The 18,492-nt window shown below is 50.8% G+C and overlaps 1 protein-coding gene across 6 annotated transcripts in view; it reads right to left on the bottom strand.

The window, feature by feature from the left end:
* Window positions 1–18,492, bottom strand: part of DHRSX (dehydrogenase/reductase X-linked) — a 221,320-nt gene that overhangs the window by 182,309 nt on the left and 20,519 nt on the right. For all 6 annotated transcript variants that reach the window (XM_045051165.1, XM_023249148.2, XR_006593306.1 and 3 more), the window contains exons 2-3: window positions 7,454–7,561; window positions 275–343 (exon numbers count right to left, since the gene is read on the bottom strand). In XM_045051165.1, the coding sequence (XP_044907100.1) occupies window positions 275–343; window positions 7,454–7,561 (177 nt within the window). The remainder of the gene's footprint in view (window positions 1–274; window positions 344–7,453; window positions 7,562–18,492) is intronic.

The following is an 18,492-nucleotide window of genomic DNA, read 5'->3' on the forward strand; positions in this document are numbered from 1 at the left end:
CAAGTCACAAGGATGCAACCGACCAGCACCTTCCAACGCGTCCGCAGGAGCTGCCTACACAGAGCAACGCGGCCACGGGTGAAACGTTTGCTGTCCTTCGTCACTCTCCAGTGGCGACCGGAAATCCCCAAAGGAAACGCGCAAGAGGGAGAGACATCCCCCAGCCCCGAGTCATCTCCACCCCCCACACCCCCGATCCCATGCCCAGGTATGCAGCTCAGCCACAAACACCAACTCGGATCAAGGCAAAGAGCCGTTGGGCTACAAGAAGTACCTTTGTCATTCGACGTCTCCTCTTTTAGTCTCTGCACAACGTCTTGGGCTTTGCTGTCATTGTTTCCGGCTAAAAGGAAAAGAGAAGATATAAGCAGTGGGAAGGCTGTCCAGGTGCAACCGAGCACGAGATAATGTTGTCTTGAGATGCAAAACTCAGCCCTGGGGTGGGCTCTTTATGGCTTCTCTTCTTGCCCTGGTGCCGAATGGGCTTGTGGATCCCTTCCCGCCAAGTCAACCTACCAACTGAGGAAGCCTCTCCTTCACCCTGGATGGACAAGGTGCACGCGTTTGTTTGACATCTTCCTTAATGGTGACTACAGGGGCGTGGGGTGCCTGGTGGTCCAACGCACGCCGTCAGGGGTTGGGGGCAAGCCAAGAATCACGTAGGCATAGAAATGTTGACGGGAAGGACAGAGCAGAAATCAGAAATACAACTTTCTAAGAAACTTTTTTTTTTTTTTTTGCCGGGGCGGGCAGGGGGTGGGCGGGGAGAGCCAGGGAGAGGAGCAGAGAGAGAGAGAGAGAGAGAGAGAGAGAGAGAGAATCCCAAGCAGGCTCCGTGGTCAGTGCGGAGCCCAACTTGGCGGTCGAACTCATGGACTGCGAGATCTTGACCTAGAGCCGAAATCAAGAGTCAGACGCTCAACCGACTGAGCCACCCCAGCGGCCGTCCACTCATTGGTGGTGTGATCTGTAAAACTGATCACGGGATGTGCCTGCTACGGATGTGGGATTTCCCATTTCCTTATTGGTGGCTCCGTGAAAACTCGGCAAGTGTGGTTTTCCCGAATGTGAGTGTAGAAGGGTTGTGGCACGTACTTTGTGTGTGAGGGGTGTCATGGCTGAAATACGGACGACACGGGGCCACGGCCAGCTCATCCATGGGCCGTGCCACTCTTAATCTCAGGGTTGTGAGTTCAAGTGCCTGGGGGAGCCTACTTAAAAAATAACTGAGGGGCACCTGGGTGGCTCAGTTGGTTGAGCATTCGACTTCGGCTCAGATCATGATCTCATGGTTCGTGCGTTCCAGCCCCGCATCGGGCTCTGCGCTGACAGCTCGGAGCCCAGAGCCTGCTTCGGATTCTGTGTCTCCCTCTCTCTCTGCCTCTCCCCTGCTCACCCTCTGTCTCTCTCTCTCTCTCAAAAATAAATAAATGTTAAGAAAACTAAAAATAAATTAAAAATAAAAAACAAAACAATTTTTTTAATTACAGACTATGACATTTGGGATTAAAATAGTGAATAAGGTTTCTTCACTGTCTTCCTAAGTAAATGTGCACTGACAATTGCAGGCCGGGGTACTACTATTTTCCGAATGTCCCTAAGCACAGAGTCCTGCTATTAAGGGGTGCCTGACGGGGCTGCTGTTGTGGGGGAGACACTCGGGAGACCCTGCCTGCCTACACACCAGCGCTCACAAGCAACTGGACCAGAGACAGATTTTCAGCTCCTTGGAGGGATGAGCTAACCCAGAAAGTCCCTGCAGGGGTGAGTCATGGGAGCGCTTCCACAGAAGGGGATTAGACCTGGCATCTGAGGAACACAGGTGTGGGCGTGAAGCTTCTAGAGCCTTGAGCACGGCCAGGTGGCCCGGGTCCAGCATGTCCCAAGGGAGGGGGCTGGCTCCTACCACCTTCTCACCCGGGTCCCGCCCCTGCCGGCTGGGTGTGCTCCGGGCTAGAACCATCTTGAAAATCGCAATGAGAATAGATTACCAAGCCATCCTTTTCAGAGGCATTTCTGCATGCTGTTTGCACACATGCGTGCGGGAGCTCACTTGTGAAATCCCATGCGATTTTTAAATATTAAATAGCCACCTGCTGCTGGGCCCAAGCTTCTGGCATTTGCCATCTTGGCATCAAGGGGTGGTCCAGTGGAAGCCCGCAGGAAGTGGGATAGAACCTCTACGTTCCCGAAAAAGACAGAAAGGGCCACAGAAAGCGAGGGCCGTCGACCAGCAGGGGGAACTGGTCATGACTGGTCGTGCCTCGCTTTCTCAGGCACGTTTTTGGTAAAGGTCTTTCCTACGTTTACTGAGCACACATCGCAAAACAGATAGAATTCGACCAGGATGCTACTGGGCACAGACACTGTGGGTCTGCCGTCTACAAGTCCTTCCTCTGGAGGGCTAAGTTTTCCACGTGCCACGCGTCCCACAGACGTCCTACCCATAACGTCGACAAGGCACTGAGTCACTTCTCTCTCTTTGGACGGCATCCTATCCACCGGATTTCGAGAGTCTACAAGACGCAATGTAACTTCCATCTGTTTGTGTGGGGTTTTTGTAAGATGTTGAGCCTAAACCAAGGTCAGCAGACTATGAGCCTAGGGCCAAATCTGAAGGTCCCCTTGTTGTAAAAAGGAAAAAAAAAAATAGTGGAACAACAGCTATGCCTGTAGCTTTAAATACTGGCAGTGACCACTTTGCTGCTATGAAGTGGAACTGATCGGGGAGAAACACACCTACGGAAATATTTGTTATCTGGCCTATCACAGAAAGAATATTTACTGGCCCTTGGTCTCCGCCTTAGATGGCTGGTCATGAAGACTTAGGAACAAACATCTTCCACCAAAATAGTGTTCTGAAACAATAATAACTAAGATATTGTGAGCAGGGGAGAAACTAATTGATGGATGTACAGCAATATTAACGTGCTTGACTTAAACCCAAGTTCTGTTTTCAGTTTTCTAGCAAGTAATTGATTATTCTCTAAACATTAGCAGACGCAGGATTAGCAAATTTGAAATTTCTGAATATACACACGTCTTCTTTTTTACTTAATACAACATTTGTGTTAAAGTGTCCGATGACGGTATTTCATTAAGTGGCCTTGTATCCAACTGTCACACAAAATGACAAATTGCCACTCTCGGAATGCAGGCAATTATGCCCTGAAAGACTCGGGAAGCAGGGAAGATTCCACACTCGATGGGACTGACGGAGAGGGTCACACTGTGACCCGTGGTGAAGGTGTAAATGCAGACATCAGAAGCTCTGTGGAAAAGAGCACAGGTGGAACTTACTCTGCTTTGCTCAAGAAAATGAGAACTTTGCTGCTGGCAGGGATGTTCCTGGTGCTCAGCAAACATCACCTAAATGAGGAGGTGATAACAATCAGGGTTCCAGTCCTTGCACGCATGGGTGCCACATGCTGTCACTGCATTGTGTCTGTGCTACATACTGCTCACTCAACTAGAGTTCAGCATGACCTACACCAATGTGACCTCCCCATAAAGTAACCCAACTCCACCTCATCAGGACCCAACCCAAGGAAGGTCATCATGACATAACCCATACAGACTTCATCATGATATAAGTCAACTAAACCTCATCATCACCCAACCCAACTAGACCTCATCATGACGTAACCCATCTAGACTTCATCACGATATAAGTCAACTAAACCTCATCATGATATAACCCAAGCAGACCTCATCATGATATAAGTCAACTAGACCTCATCACCACCTAACCCAACTAGACCTCATCATGATGTAACCCATCTAGACTTCATCATGATATAAGTCAACTAGACCTCATCATGATATAACCCAACCAGACCTCATCATGATATAAGTCAACTAGACCTCATCATCACCCAACCCAACTAGACCTCATCATGACGTAACCCATCTAGACTTCATCACGATATAAGTCAACTAAACCTCATCATGATATAACCCAACCAGACCTCATCATGATATAAGTCAACTAGACCTCATCACCACCTAACCCAACTAGACCTCATCACCACCTAACCCAACTAGACCTCATCATGACGTAACCCATCTAGACTTCATCATGATATAAGTCAACTAGACCTCATCATGATATAACCCAACCAGACCTCATCATGATATAAGTCAACTAGACCTCATCATCACCTAACCAACTAGACCTCATCATGACGTAACCCATCTAGACTTCATCATGATATAAGTCAACTAGACCTCATCATGATATAAGCCAACCAGACCTCATCATGATATAAGTCAACTAGACCTCATCATCACCTAACCAACTAGACCTCATCATGACGTAACCCATCTAGACTTCATCATGATATAAGTCAACTAAATCTCATCATGATATAACCCAAGCAGACCTCATCATGATATAAGTCAACTAGACCTCATCATCACTTAACCCAAGTAGACCTCATCATGACGTAACCCATCTAGACTTCATCATGATATAAGTCAACTAGACCTCATCATGATATAACCCAACCAGACCTCATCATGATATAAGTCAACTAGACCTCATCACCACCTAACCCAACTAGACCTCATCATCACCCAACCCAACTCGACCTCATCATGACGTAACCCATCTAGACTTCATCATGATATAAGTCAACTAGACCTCATCATGATATAACCCAACCAGACCTCATCATGATATAAGTCAACTAGACCTCATCATCACCTAACCAACTAGACCTCATCATGACATAACCCATCTAGACTTCATCATGATATAAGTCAACTAAACCTCATCATGATATAACCCAAGCAGACCTCATCATGATATAAGTCAACTAGACCTCATCATCACTTAACCCGACTAGACTTCATCATGACCCAACCCAACTAGACCTCATGATCTCCTAATCAACTAGATGTCATCATGACCTAAACCACCACACTGCAGCAAACAGCACAGGAATGGAATGATTTCTTTTCGCATTGCAACATTGCCCAGTTTCATAAGGAATTAAGAAGATGAAACAGACAAGTGCACTGGAGAAGTCACAGGGGCAGAGATAACGAGGGCTGGATGACAGCCTCTGTCTTTTCTCAGACCAGACGTTCCCTCCCTGTCCTGCTCCACCAGCTTCCTTCTGCCACTAGCCTAAATTCAGCAGTCCCTCAGAGGGCACCTATTTCTCCTTGTGTTCAAGAGCTGATGTCACTTTGATCAAGTCATTCCACATGGCGGCAGAAATCCCAGATACAGCAGGAGTCTCCTAGAGGACCCAGTCTGTCTGCTCACATGCCCTGTCCCCTGATGTGCTCAGGTCCCAGGGAGACATAAACACATCACAGAGGTGCTAAAACTGAAGAAGACGTCTAGAAATGCACACTCAGACAGGCCCTCTCTCCTGTAAGACCCCCACATCTGCAAACAACCCCTCTCCATCTGCGAGGGAAGATGCGGACATTGGTAAAGACAGCCCATGCAAGGACTTGTCAAAAACTGTTCAAACATTTCCCCATCTATGCAGACAACAGGCACTTGGACGCATCCCTGAAGGAAAAACAACACTCTGACGAGGAAAGAAAACGGTGAGGTAGACCAAGAAGTAATCCACCCATCCCAAAGCCTGAGAAATGTGTTCCGTTCAACAGACCCGATTGTTCATGACAGGGAGGTGCCTACGTGGGTCCGTGAGGAAGGAATCACTGTAAGAAACCATAGGTTTTCAAAAAATGAAATGTGGGAAGGGCCATGTGACACACACACAAAAAATTTTAAACTGCAGAGTCATGTTTTGCAAAAGCGGAAGAAAAGATTCACATTTAGGAGTGTGAGTCTATTTGGTTACGGGACGGAAGGAATCACTGCGTATACCCACGTGGGCCAAAGAAAACAGAAGACCACGCTGGCTGGACCTGGGGTTCCCCATGTGGGTCAAGAGCCCCCCACCCCAGACATCCTCCATGGAACTCAGGACTGTGAGTTTCAACATCAGCAATCACCCATACCATGGTGGCCAACCCCTAAGAATGTGGACAAGACACAGAAGTCTGGGCAGGGTCTATGACCTGGCCACCGCCAGAAACCAGATACACTTTCATAACAGGGTTCACGTGTTGAAGCTGGCTCAAAATAAAGCTTAAGATCCTCACAGGGGCCAATCGTAGGTGTCACTAAACCCCCCAGGAGGTCACTTAATGTACGCCATTACGTGATGAGTCTGTGTTCTTACATATTTTTATATCTGTACTTCACCATTCTTTGGTTTATAATATTAATGGATTTTAGTGGATTAATGGATTTTCATAATGGATTCCTATTTTTAATATTAATGCAGAACTGGATGCCAACAGTGTCCAAGGACTGGGAAAGGGGAAACGTGACTGTGTCCTGAGCTCACAAGAGCCAGGAAGGAACAAAACACATTCATGTTGAAATATCCAGCCTCGACTAGAGCTTCTGATCCAAAACCACCCTTCGATAGATGGTAGCGGGCAAAAGATACAGGAAAAAATGGGAGAAAGGAAGAAATAAATCACTAATGGCTCAGTAAATGACCATGCGTAATGTTATTTAGAAAGTCTTAAGTGGAAAGCAATCCTTAACAGCTAAAACGAGACGTGTAATACGATTTATATATAAACAGACACCATAAAAGGTAGTAATTAAATGCAGATGATGTCAGTAGGGGACGTAGTTAGAGGGACACCTGGGTCAGCAGTTAAACATCTGACTCTTGATTGTGGCTCAGGTCGTGATCTCGCGGTTGTGACCTCGAGCCCCATGTCAGGGTCCATGCCTGCTTAAGATTCTCTCTCTCTCTCTCTGTCTCTCCCTCTGCCCGTCCCCTGCTGGCATAGACACTCTCTTTCTCTCTCAAAAAAAAAAAAAAAAAAAAAAAGAACATAATTAGCATTGAGTGCTTTTTTTTTTTTTCCCCAAAGCTGATGTGCACATAGCATTTTTGCCAGCTGATTACAAATTCTACCCCCAGTTCCCTGGAACTATTAAACAAAAGCAAAATGGGTCCTTGGAACTCTCTCTTTTTCCAGGCAAGGAAAATCCCTTCATTTTCAAAGAGGAGTTAGAAGCCGGGATAAGGAACAGAGAGAGTTGGAATAGGAGAAGGGAAAATACAGTGTCTTTAGGATCTGGCAGCAGAGGAAGCCAGCGTTGTGAACACCGGCTGAGAGTGTGGTACGGACTACGTTGTGTCTTCCCCAGGTTCATACGCTGAAGCCCTGAGCCCTAGGTCCTCAGAATGTGGTTGTGTTTGGGGGCGGGTCTTTAAAGAGGGGATTAAGGTAACATGAGGTCACTAAGGTGGGTCCTAATGCAGTAGGACAGGGGATGCAAAGAGGACACACGTAGGTGTTTTGCGCAAAGGACCGTCGCACCCACGAGCAAACGACTGTCTGCATGCAGACACGCGCAAGCTACTGGCTCCCTGGCATTAGCCAAAAATGCAATCGTCACCTATGATCACGTGCATGCCGAGCCTCGCCAGCTGCTTCGCCGTGGCATAGCCGATGCCATCCGTGCCTCCAGTCACTATGGCCACACGGTCGGGTTGTGGGGGAAAAACTGCAGGAGAAACAGACCAGAGACAAAAACATCAACGTGAGGCTGACAGGCAGAGCGCGCGTGCATCAGAACCCCGCCACGGGAGAACGTGGACAGGCCAGGGGAGGCGTGGTGTGGTGCGTGTGGTTTGGTTCCTCGTGGGTTCCCCACAGGCTCGGAACCGTTGTGGGGGGGCCAGTCATGAGCGATTACAGCCTGGGGAGAGACACCTGTAACGTCTCCCTCGACCCCAGGGAGGCTGTGGCAGGAACCAACTGGAATAGCAGCACAGCGACAGGCAGGAATGTCCTGAGCAGATGCGGGTATCGTGTTCACAACCGCGGACGGGAGTCCACGGCAAATGTTCCCAGGCAACACCAGGCAGGGAGTATTTGGGTCAGAAGTGTAGGCTTTACTGTTGCCCAAGGACAGAGGAGGGCAGCAGATTGGGGGGTGACTGCTTGCCACTGAAAAAGAAGTTTCCTGATCACAGCGCCCAAGAGGAGGGGGCACGCCACGCGGCGGGGCCCCACGGGGAAGCAGCAGGTGGGTCAGGACGCGGACAGACAAGGAAATGTGGACTTGAGCCTTTATCGTGCAAAGAAATGGGTGAGGTAATCAGGCTAAGCTGGTTTCGCATGGGCTAGTGTGGGCTATTTCAGCACTCTCCAGGTGGTAGGGGCTGTCCTAGTTGTGGGTCCCTGGCCCTGCAGTGACTGGGGGGGTAGTGTGGATCGTGACCCAGAGTGGGGTCTTGGAGGCAGTGGGGTGAGGGCTGTGGACGGGTTGGTTTGCATTTGAAAAGCGTGCTCCTCCTCCAGGAACTGGACAGCAAGGAGAGCTTCGGCGTACGATAAAGGTGACCAAGATGAACGTTTTAATAAATGGTGTTGGGTCACCTAAATAGACATTGGGGGAGGGGTCAGTGTTGGCTCATCTAAATAGACATGGGGGGAGATGATTTTGGGTCATCTAAACAGACATGGGGGGGTCAGTGTTGGGTCATCTAAATAGACATGGGGGGAGATGATTTTGGGTCATCTAAACAGACATGGGGGGGGTCAGTGTTGGGTCATCTAAATAGACATTGGGGGGAGGACGATGTTGGGTCACCTAAATAGACATTGGGGCAAAAAAAGAAAAATTAGACCCATACCTCATAGTACACATCAAACAACCAAGAAGAAGAAGTCACACAATGAAGATATTACAAAAAAAGCATGAATACGTTTATCTTTAATCTCAGAGTACAAAAAGCCATCCCTAATTATAAGTCAAACGTGAGAAAAATTAAGTAAACAAATTTCACTGGTGGAAAAAAAAAGACACCAAAAGCAAAGTTAGAAAAAAAAATGATAAACTGGAAAAAAAAAATCGCAACTCCTATCACACGCAAAGAGGTATTTTCTTGTTTGTAAGAGTTGTTAAAAATCAAGGAAAAAAACAGTCTATAACGAAAAAGGGGCAAAGATCGCCGTGTATATGAAAACATACGGCATGGTCTTTATAACGGCCTTTGGGTTTGTACCGAATAAGAAAAATACTTGTGAAAAGCCCCTGAGGTACCATCCGAGTAGCAAAAGTGCATCCACTTGGATGGCACACGTATCTGGCATTGTGGGTAGGAATTTGAAATGGGACAGTCCCTATGTGGGTGGGGGCACTGACCAATACACTGTGCAACACGAAAGGCACTCATCGTGTGGTCCCGCAAAATCACTTCTAAAAATCTCCCTTGGAGATACAGCGCACACTTCCAAGGTGAAACCAAGGATCGTCACCGCAGCCTGCGTCCCTGTGTGTAGGGATGTACAGCCTGCCCCACGCCCACACCGTGGGGTCTCCTCGCCCTCTGTCTGCACGATCATGCAAGGAACAAACAGTCAGCAGCCCTGCGAGCGTGGCCCAAGTGCAGGTGAAGAATTGCACCTGCTGGGCAAGGACCAGCTTTGGTCCCCGTGTTAGGAGATCCTTCCAGGAATCCACTTTCCTTCCATGGGCATATGCCGCCACGGTCAGGCATTCTCGTCCCTAAAATGAAGAACTAAGCCTACAGAGGAAAGCCTGAGCAGGCCAACTGGGTATCTTCCCCACCCTACGAACATTGAAACATTTGAAAACACAGTCTCCACCAGGAAGAGTGTCTCTGGCTGGGGCAACTTCTCTAAAGGACCTCACTCCATGCGACTCCTTCAGGCTACACAGCAAGTCTGCAGACACCCGGGCTCCACTCAACAACCGGGAGCCCTCCCCTCAGGTGGGTTTAGGTCCCAGCAGGATGCACGCTCTTTATAACCAGGCTGTTCTCGTGGGCTACTGATGGGAGGACAGCAGGATCGCAGAGAGGTTCTGCAGGAAAAAACATGAGCGACGGTCCAGTCCCACGTTCCTTTTGCAGGTGACAGAGGTGAGGACCCAAGGTCCAAGAGAGGAGGGGAGCCTGGTGTCCAAACGCGGGGACACGCACACCCTTGTATTTACCCGGACAGGACGTCTCGCGGCGCTCAGGGTCACCAGCAAAAGGCAGACAGCAAGGTCTTTGTAAGCAGTCCTAACCTTTCATCCCAAAGCGAGATTGACAGGCAGTGCTTAACGCTTAAATCATAACAGGCGAGGCCCCCAGACCCTCCTGATTTACACACGCTTCCTTTCCAGAAATGGCTAGCCATGCTGCTTAAGGAGAAAAAAAACAGAAAGCAGGATATATATCCGTATATAATATATACACACATGAGATGTGTATGTTAAGTCGGGGCCCCCCAGGCGGCTCAGTTGGTTAAGCATCCAACTTCGGCTCAGGTCATGATCTCACGGTTCATGAGTTCAACCCCTGCATCAGGCTCTGTGCTGACAGCTCGGAGCCTGGAGCCTGATTCTGTGTTTCCACCTCTCTCTGCCCCTCCCCTGCTCTCACTCTGTCTGTCTCTCCTTCAAAAATAACCATGAAGAAACATTATTTAAGCTAAAATACAAAGGGAATATTTTTTTAAGTGGAAAAAAAAAATAAAAACAAAAACAGAGCTCCCAAGGGTCACAGCCAATATGAAACGGTCTAGTAGACATGTGAGTGGAATCGGAGGAAGAGAGATAAGTATTTTAAGAAACGAAGAATGATTCCGAGCCTGTTTGGGATTCTCTGTGTCCCTCTCTCTCTGCCCCTCCCCCACTGGCTCTCAAAAAAATAAACTTAAAAAAAAGAAAGAAAGAAAGAAAGAAATGGTGACTGAGAATTTCGCACGGGAGAGAGGTCGTAAGAATACCGACCTTGACTTAATTTCCTTCCTCGTGGCTTTGCGTGTTTCCGGAATGGACGTGAACATGAATTCCTTTTGTTCTGAAATCAATCATTTCCTGAGCGAGCACAGCATTAACCTTAACGTAGCTTAATCACACGCGTCCTGCCCACGCCCGTCTCCTGGTGGGAAGGATCCCTGTTCAATATGGACGCCATTCCCATTCCAGACTTTGTCTCAAACATATGGCCCCGGGGGTGGTCTTTGGGTTGACGATCCCATCAGAACAGCGATCACCAGCCCGACACAGAAACACTAACGAAACAAATGCCCTGATTCATAAAGACTCAAGGAGACGGGTTTACGGGGAAAACGCACCCCTGCTGTGATGGGAGACAAGTTTCCAGGCTTCCACGGAAATACACGAACGAATCTTCACTTAACACCCGGCTGTGATTTTCGAGATACCAGAATCCCCAAAAGCGTGATTAGGAGATACCAGGTGGCTCAAGGTCGTGAGTGTTGTTTCTCGATATAAAGTTACGATGCAAAACTTAATTTTGCAAGACATCTTTTTTTTTTTTTTAAGTTTATTTACTTATTTCACGAGAGCGTGAGCCAGGGAGGGGCACAGAGGGGGAGACAGAGAGAATCCCAAGCAGGCTGTCGGTGCAGAGCCCGACATGGGGCTCGAGCTCACGAGCTGGGAGATCGTGACCTGAGCGGAAGTCGGACGCTGAACCCACTGAGCCACCCAGGCGCCCTTATGCTGCAAGACATGTTTAAAAGTCTCCTTTTGTTACTACCTCTGCCCTTTGTGCGTAGTATGTGCCCTTTGGAAAAATAACACCTTCTATTTTCCCAACTTCAAGGTTAAAGACACAGACCGTGAGCTGTAAAGCTTCCCGGGATTAAGCCAAATGAACACAAACGATTTGAAACGATAAAAACTTCAGGCTCCGTGTTCAAGATGTCCAAATATAATTTATGGAAGTTGCTTATACAATGCATGTTAATAATGGGTGTGGAGGGTGGGGAGTAAATCAAATACTCAAACTCAGTTCCAGAGATAGATCTGAACCACCTGGGAAGATTAAAAATCATCTGCATCTATGCTGATCCTAAGAGCCCCCCCCCCCCCCACGGAGCTCCATGAGCAATTTCCGCCTTGAGCTTCCTGGCAGCCAAAGAGAAAAGGGCAAACATGCCAGAGACGGCTCTCCCGCCACCTTTTCAATGGACGGGTGTTAAATCAGCACCACACGTCAAAGGCTTCCTCGCATCTTCCATCGGGGGCATCTTTTGAAGACACAGAAGGAGTGACAGGAACAGTCTTCAAACAGAGGAACAGACAAGATTTTTGTCTTGCGGCACCGGGAGTGCGTGTGTGAGCCCCAGGAAGGCTGCACGGAATGAGGGCGACAGTGCAACACTGAGAGGCGGCCCCCTGATGCGTCCCTGTGACACACGACTGAGAGGGGGTCCCGGGGAGACTGAGCTCACTTCCACGGGCAGGGGGCGGGTGCGTGTCGCAGACAAGGACCAGCGAGCATCCTTGAGGCGGAAGGGACAGTGCAAAGCAGGTCCAGCAGGAGGGACTTCTGAGGGAGCATTTGGAAAACCAGATTTGAGGGCCGCTTAGCCCAACGGGCGGGAGAGACGGACCCCACTGACTCCACAGGCCGCACCCCTGGGCACGCACACCCTCCCCCAAGCCGCCCTCAGCAGCCGTCTCGACTGGCCACCTGTCAGCAGCTGCTCAGATTTACAGGCACTGACTGACACACGCTTACACGCCCGTGCATCAAAATGCAGGTGTCACACGTTCTGTTCACGCGTTTTTGTGCCGATGCCAGGAAGGGTCTGCCCGCTCACGACCTTTTACCCCAAGCCAAGCTCAAGGAGCCTTTTTCTTCTAGAAGAACAAAGGTCCTCGTTGTGTTGAAATGAGGCCCCCCCACCGCCCCCGACCGTCACCAGAATGGGAAGGAAAACAGGTGCCTTCTCACGGAGGCTGCCACACAAAGCCAAGGGAAAAAAAAAAAAAGGTTCATTTCAGAAAAAAAGGAATGTGAAGGGGAAAGCGAGGGGCAGATATTGGTACAATCAGAGCAAGGAGGTTCGACCTGCCGTTTCCCACACACGCAAAAGTCTGAACAAGCCAGCGAGGCCCAACCCAAAGGAGGAAATGAGGAGGCACGCCCCGTGGAAAGTGGGGGGAGGAGGTGCCCACAGAAAGGCACTGGATTTGAGGTCAAGGGACTCAGTTCCCCGAGTGCCCCCCGTGCCAAGGACGAGCCTAACGCCCTGGTTTCCAGCACAGATGCTGGCCGTGGGCCAACCCCCGCCGTGCCCAGAGAGCGGACGTCCAGAGCAAGAGGCTAACACCACCACACCCGAGATAGTCCAGGAGTCAGGCTGTGAAATCCCCACGCCCTGACCTTAGAGCCCCCGATCCCTCTGGCTGAGCCCCGGACAACGATATCACAGGCATGAGCATCATGGCTTTCAGGATAGCTGATTTAGCTGGGCCGCGGTGCCCAGATATGGGGTCAAACAGCATTCTGGGTGTTTCTGTGAACCTGTTTGTTTGTTTGTTTGTTTGTTTGTTTGTTTGTTTGTTTTGGATAACATTAACACAGAAATCAGTAGAGTGTGAGAAAAGCAAATTTTCCTCCCTAATGTGGGTGGGCCTTTTCTAAGCAGTTAACGGCATTAATGTAACAGACTGACATTCCCTGAGCAAGACGGCATTCCCCCAGGAGATACTCTTCAGATTCAAACTGTAAATCTGCCCTGGGTTTCCAGCCTACTGGTCCACCCTGCAGATTTTGGATTTAGCTACCTCCATCACTCCATGAGCCAATTCCTTAAGATGAGAGAAATACATACGTAGAGAGAGACAGATGATGGATGGATAGATAGATAGATAGATAGATAGATAGATAGATAGATAGACACATTAGGTAGATACACACATATGATGGATGGATGGATGGATGGATGGATGGATGGATAGATGGATACATAGATACATAGATGATAGATTGGATGGATGGATGGACAGATAGATCATAGATAGATAGATAGATAGATAGATAGATAGATAGATAGATAGACAGATAAATTTGATGGATGGATAGATAGATAGATAGATAGATAGATAGATAGATAAATTTGATGGATGGATAGATAGATAGATAGATAGATAGATAGATAGATTTGATGGATAGATAGATTTGATGGATGGATAGATAGATAGATAGATAGATAGATAGATAGATAGATAGATTTGATGGATGGATGGATAGATAGATAGATAGATAGATAGATAGATAGATAGATTTGATGGATGGATGGATGGATAGATAGATAGATAGATAGATAGATAGATAGATAGATAGATTTGATGCATGGATAAATAGATGATAGATAGATAGATAGATAGATAGATAGATAGATAGATAGACAGACACATTAGGTAGATACACACATATGATGGATGGATGGATGGATGGATGGATGGATAGATGGATACATAGATACACAGATGATAGATTGGATGGATGGATGGACAGATCATAGATAGATAGATAGATAGATAGATAGATAGATAGATAGATAAATTTGATGGATGGATGGATAGATAGATAGATAGATAGATAGATAGATAGATAGATTTGATGGATGGATAGATAGATAGATAGATAGATAGATAGATAGATAGATTTGATGGATGGATGGATAGATAGATAGATAGATAGATAGATAGATAGATAGATAGATAGATAGATTTGATGCATGGATAAATAGATGATAGATAGATAGATAGATAGATAGATAGATAGATAGATAGATAGATAGAATTGATAGGTAGACACATAGGTACATACATAACAGATGGATGGACAGACGGATGGATGTTTAAATACATATATGTAGAGGTGCCTGGGTGGCTCAGTCGGTTGAGCATCTGACTTCAGCTCAGGTCATGATCTCGCGGTCCGTGAGTTCAAGCCCCACGTCAGGCTCTGTGGTGACCGCTCAGAGCCTGGAGCCTGTTTCAGATTCTGTGTCTCCCTTGCTCTCTGTGCCTCCCCCCACTCATGCTCTGTCTCTCTCTGTCTCAAAAATAAATAAACGTTAAAATTTTTTTTTTAAAAAATGAATAAATACATATATGTATTGAATTTCAGATAGACGACCAATTTCAGCATAAGCATATCCCGCGCAATATTCTGCGGACTGGCCGACTGTATTCACACATCGCACACATATCTCTTTAGCAGACGGCGGTCCAGCCACATCCTTGCTATTGTGTCCAGAGCACACGGTCTCATCTTGGGCAACGTGGACAAGGTCAGAGCTCTCCCCAACTTTCAAGTTCTGGCCCCACGGAGCTTCACTACCGCCTACGGGAGTGTGCCTCAGGTGTCGCATTCTCCTGTAACCAGCGAGCAGCCAGCCCACACCAAGCAGACTTTGCTCAGAAATCTACTCCACGAAACGTGCAAGTCCCCCACGGGTGAGGTCTACCTTCCGCCCAACACTACCACACAACTCAGCCAAGGCCTCCGTCACTCGATTGCAAGGACCACCTCGTCTCCACAGTGTCCAAGAACCTGTTCCCAGTTCCTGTCTGAGACCTCACCAGACGCACCTGCCACGTTCCCAAAGCTCACCTTCATTCTGTACAAGATGATGCCTGTCTGTCTATGTCTAGGGCAACAGAAGGTCTCCCCAAATATGTCCCACTGACCTAGGGGCTTCAACAACACACATCTGTTGTCTCCCAGTCCTGGAGGCTGGGAGTCTGAGATCTAGGTGGGGCCAAGCCTGGGAGGCTGAGATCCAGGCAGGCCTGAGGCCAGGAGTCTGAGATCCAGGCAGGGCAGAGGCTGGGAGGCTGAGATCCAAGCAGGACTGAAGCAGGGAGTCTGAGGTCCAGGCGGGGCTCAGTCTGGGGGTCTGAGGTCCAGGCAGAGCTGAGGCTGGGACTCTGATATCCAAGCAGGACCAGAGGCTGGGAGTCTGAGATCCAGGCAAGGCTGAGGTTAGAAGTCTGAGATCCAGGCGGGGCTGAGTATGGGGGTCTGAGGTCCAGGCAGGGCTGGGTTTGGGAGTCTGAGATCCAGGAGGGGTGAGGCTGGGAGTCTGAGATCCAGGCAGGATGGGGGCTGGGGGTCTGAGGCCCAGGCAGGGGTGAGGCTGGGAGGCTGAGATCCAGGCAGGGCTGAGGCTGGGGGTCTGAGATCCAGGCAGGGCTGAGTCTGGGAGTCTGAGATCCAGGCAGGGCTAAGGCTGGTAGGCTGAGATCCAGGCAGGACTGAAGCGGGGAGTCTGAGGTCCAGGTGGGGCTGAGTCTGGGGGTCTCAGGTCCAGGGAGGGCTGAGGCTGGGGGTCTGAGGTCCAGGAGGGGTGAGGCTGGGGGTGATATCCAGGAGAGGCTGAGGCTGGGGGTCTGAGGTCCAGGCATGGTGGAGGCTGGGGGTCTGAGGTCCAGGCAGGGTGGAGGCTGGGGGTCTGAGGTCCAGGCAGGGTGGAGGCTGGGGTCTGAGGTCCAGGAGGGATGAGGCTGGGGGGTCTCAAGTCCAGGCAGGGTGGAGTCTGGGGTTCTGAGGTCCAGGAGGGGCTGAGGCTGGGAGGCTGAGATCCAGGCAGGGCTGAGGCTGGGGGTCTGAGGTCCAGGCAGGGTGGAGGCTGGGGGTCTGAGGTCCAGGCAGGGTGGAGGCTGGGGTCTGAGGTCCAGGCACGGGCAAGGCTGAGGATCTGAGGTCCAGGCAGGGGTGAGGCTGGGAGGCTGAGATCCAGGCAGGGCTGAGGCTGGGGTCTGAGGTCCTGGAAGGGTGGAGGCTGGGGGTCTGAGGTCCAGGCAGGGTGGAGGCTGGGGGTCTGAGGTCCAGGAGAGGTGAGGCTGGGTGTCTGAGTTCCAGGCAGGGTGGCGGCTAGGGGTCTGAGGTCCAGGAAGGGCTGAGGCTGGGAGTCAGTGATCCAGGCAGGGCTGAGGCTGGCGGTCTGAGGTCCAGGCAGGGTTGTGGCTGGGGGTCTGAGGTCCAGGCACGGGTAAGGCTGGGGATCTGAGGTCAAGGCAGGGGTGAGGCTGGGAGGCTGAGATCCAGGCAGGGTTGTGGTTGGGTGGTCTGAGGTCCAGGCAGGGCGGAGGTTTGGGGTCTGAGGTCCAGGAGGTGTGAGGCTGGGGGTCTGAGGTCTAGGCAGGGGTGAGGCTGGGAGGCTGAGATCCAGGCAGGGCGGAGGCTGGGTGTCTGAGGTCCAGGAGGGGTGAGGCTGGGTTCTGAGGTCCAGGCAGGGTGGAGGCTGGGGGTCTGAGGTCCAGTAGAGGTGAGGCTGGGGGTCCGAGGTCCAGGCAGGGCTGAGGCTGTGGGTCTGAGGTCCAGGCAGGGTGGCTGTTGGGCGTCTGAGCTCTAGGAGGGGTGAGGCTTGGTGTCTGAGGTCCAGGTAGGGTGGCGGCTGGGGGTCTGAGATCCAGGCAGGGTGGAGGCTGGGAGTCAGAGATCCAGGCAGGGCTGAGGCTAGGGGTCTGAGGTCCAGGCAGGGCTGAGGCTGGGGGTCTGAGGTCCAGGCAGGGGTGAAGCTGGGAGGCTGAGATCCAGGCAGGGCTGAAGCTGGGGGTCTGAGTTCCAGGTAGGGTGGTAGCTGGGGATATGAGGTCTAGGCAGGGGTGTGGCTGGGAGGCTGAGATCCAGGCAGGGTGGCGGCTGGGGGTCTGAGATCCAGGCAGGGTGGAGGCTGGGAGTCAGAGATCCGGCAGGGCTGAGGCTTGGTGTCTGAGGTCCAGGCAGGGTGGAGGCTGGGGATCTGAGGTCCAGGCAGGGTGGAGGCTGGGGGTCCGAGGTCCAGTCAGGGCTGAGGCTGTGGGTCTGAGGTCCAGGCAGGGTGGCTGTTGGGCGTCTGAGGTCTAGGAGGGGTGAGGCTTGGTGTCTGAAGTCCAGGCAGGGTGGCGGCTGGGGGTCTGAGATCCAGGCAGGGTGGAGGCTGGGAGTCAGAGATCCAGGCAGGGCTGAGGCTGTGGGTCTGAGGTCCAGTCAGGGGTGAGGCTGGGGGTCTGAGGTCCAGTCAGGGGTGAGGTTGGGAGGCTGAGATCCAGGCAGGGCTGAGGCTGGGGGTCTGAGGTCTAGGCAGGGTGGAGGCTGGGGGGTCTGAGTTCTAGGAGGGGTGAGGTTGGGGGTCTGAGTTCTAGGCACGGCTGTGGCTGGGGGTCTGAGGTCCAGGCAGGGTGGAGGCTGGGGGTCTGAGGTCCAGTAGAGGTGAGGCTGGGGGTCCGAGGTCCAGACAGTGTGGAGGCTGGGGGTCTGAGTTCTAGGAGGGGTGAGGTTGGGGGTCTGAGTTCTAGGCACGGCTGTGGCTGGGGGTCTGAGGTCCAGGCAGGGTGGAGGCTGGGGGTCTGATGTCTAGACAGGGTGGAGGCCGGGGGTCTGAGGTCCAGTAGAGGTGAGGCTGGGGGTCCGAGGTCCAGACAGTGTGGAGGCTGGGGGTCTGAGTTCTAGGAGGGGTGAGGTTGGGGGTCTGAGTTCCAGGCACGGCTGTGGCTGGGGGTCTGAGGTCCAGGCAGGGCTGAGGCTGGGGGTCTGAGGTCCAGGCAGGGTGGAGGCTGGGGGTCTGAGGTCCAGTAGAGGTGAGGCTGGGGGTCCGAGGTCCAGACAGTGTGGAGGCTGGGGGTCTGAGTTCTAGGAGGGGTGAGGTTGGGGGTCTGAGTTCCAG

This window comes from Felis catus, chromosome X (genome assembly GCF_018350175.1).
Source record: "Felis catus isolate Fca126 chromosome X, F.catus_Fca126_mat1.0, whole genome shotgun sequence".
NCBI classification, from domain to species: domain Eukaryota; kingdom Metazoa; phylum Chordata; class Mammalia; order Carnivora; family Felidae; genus Felis; species Felis catus.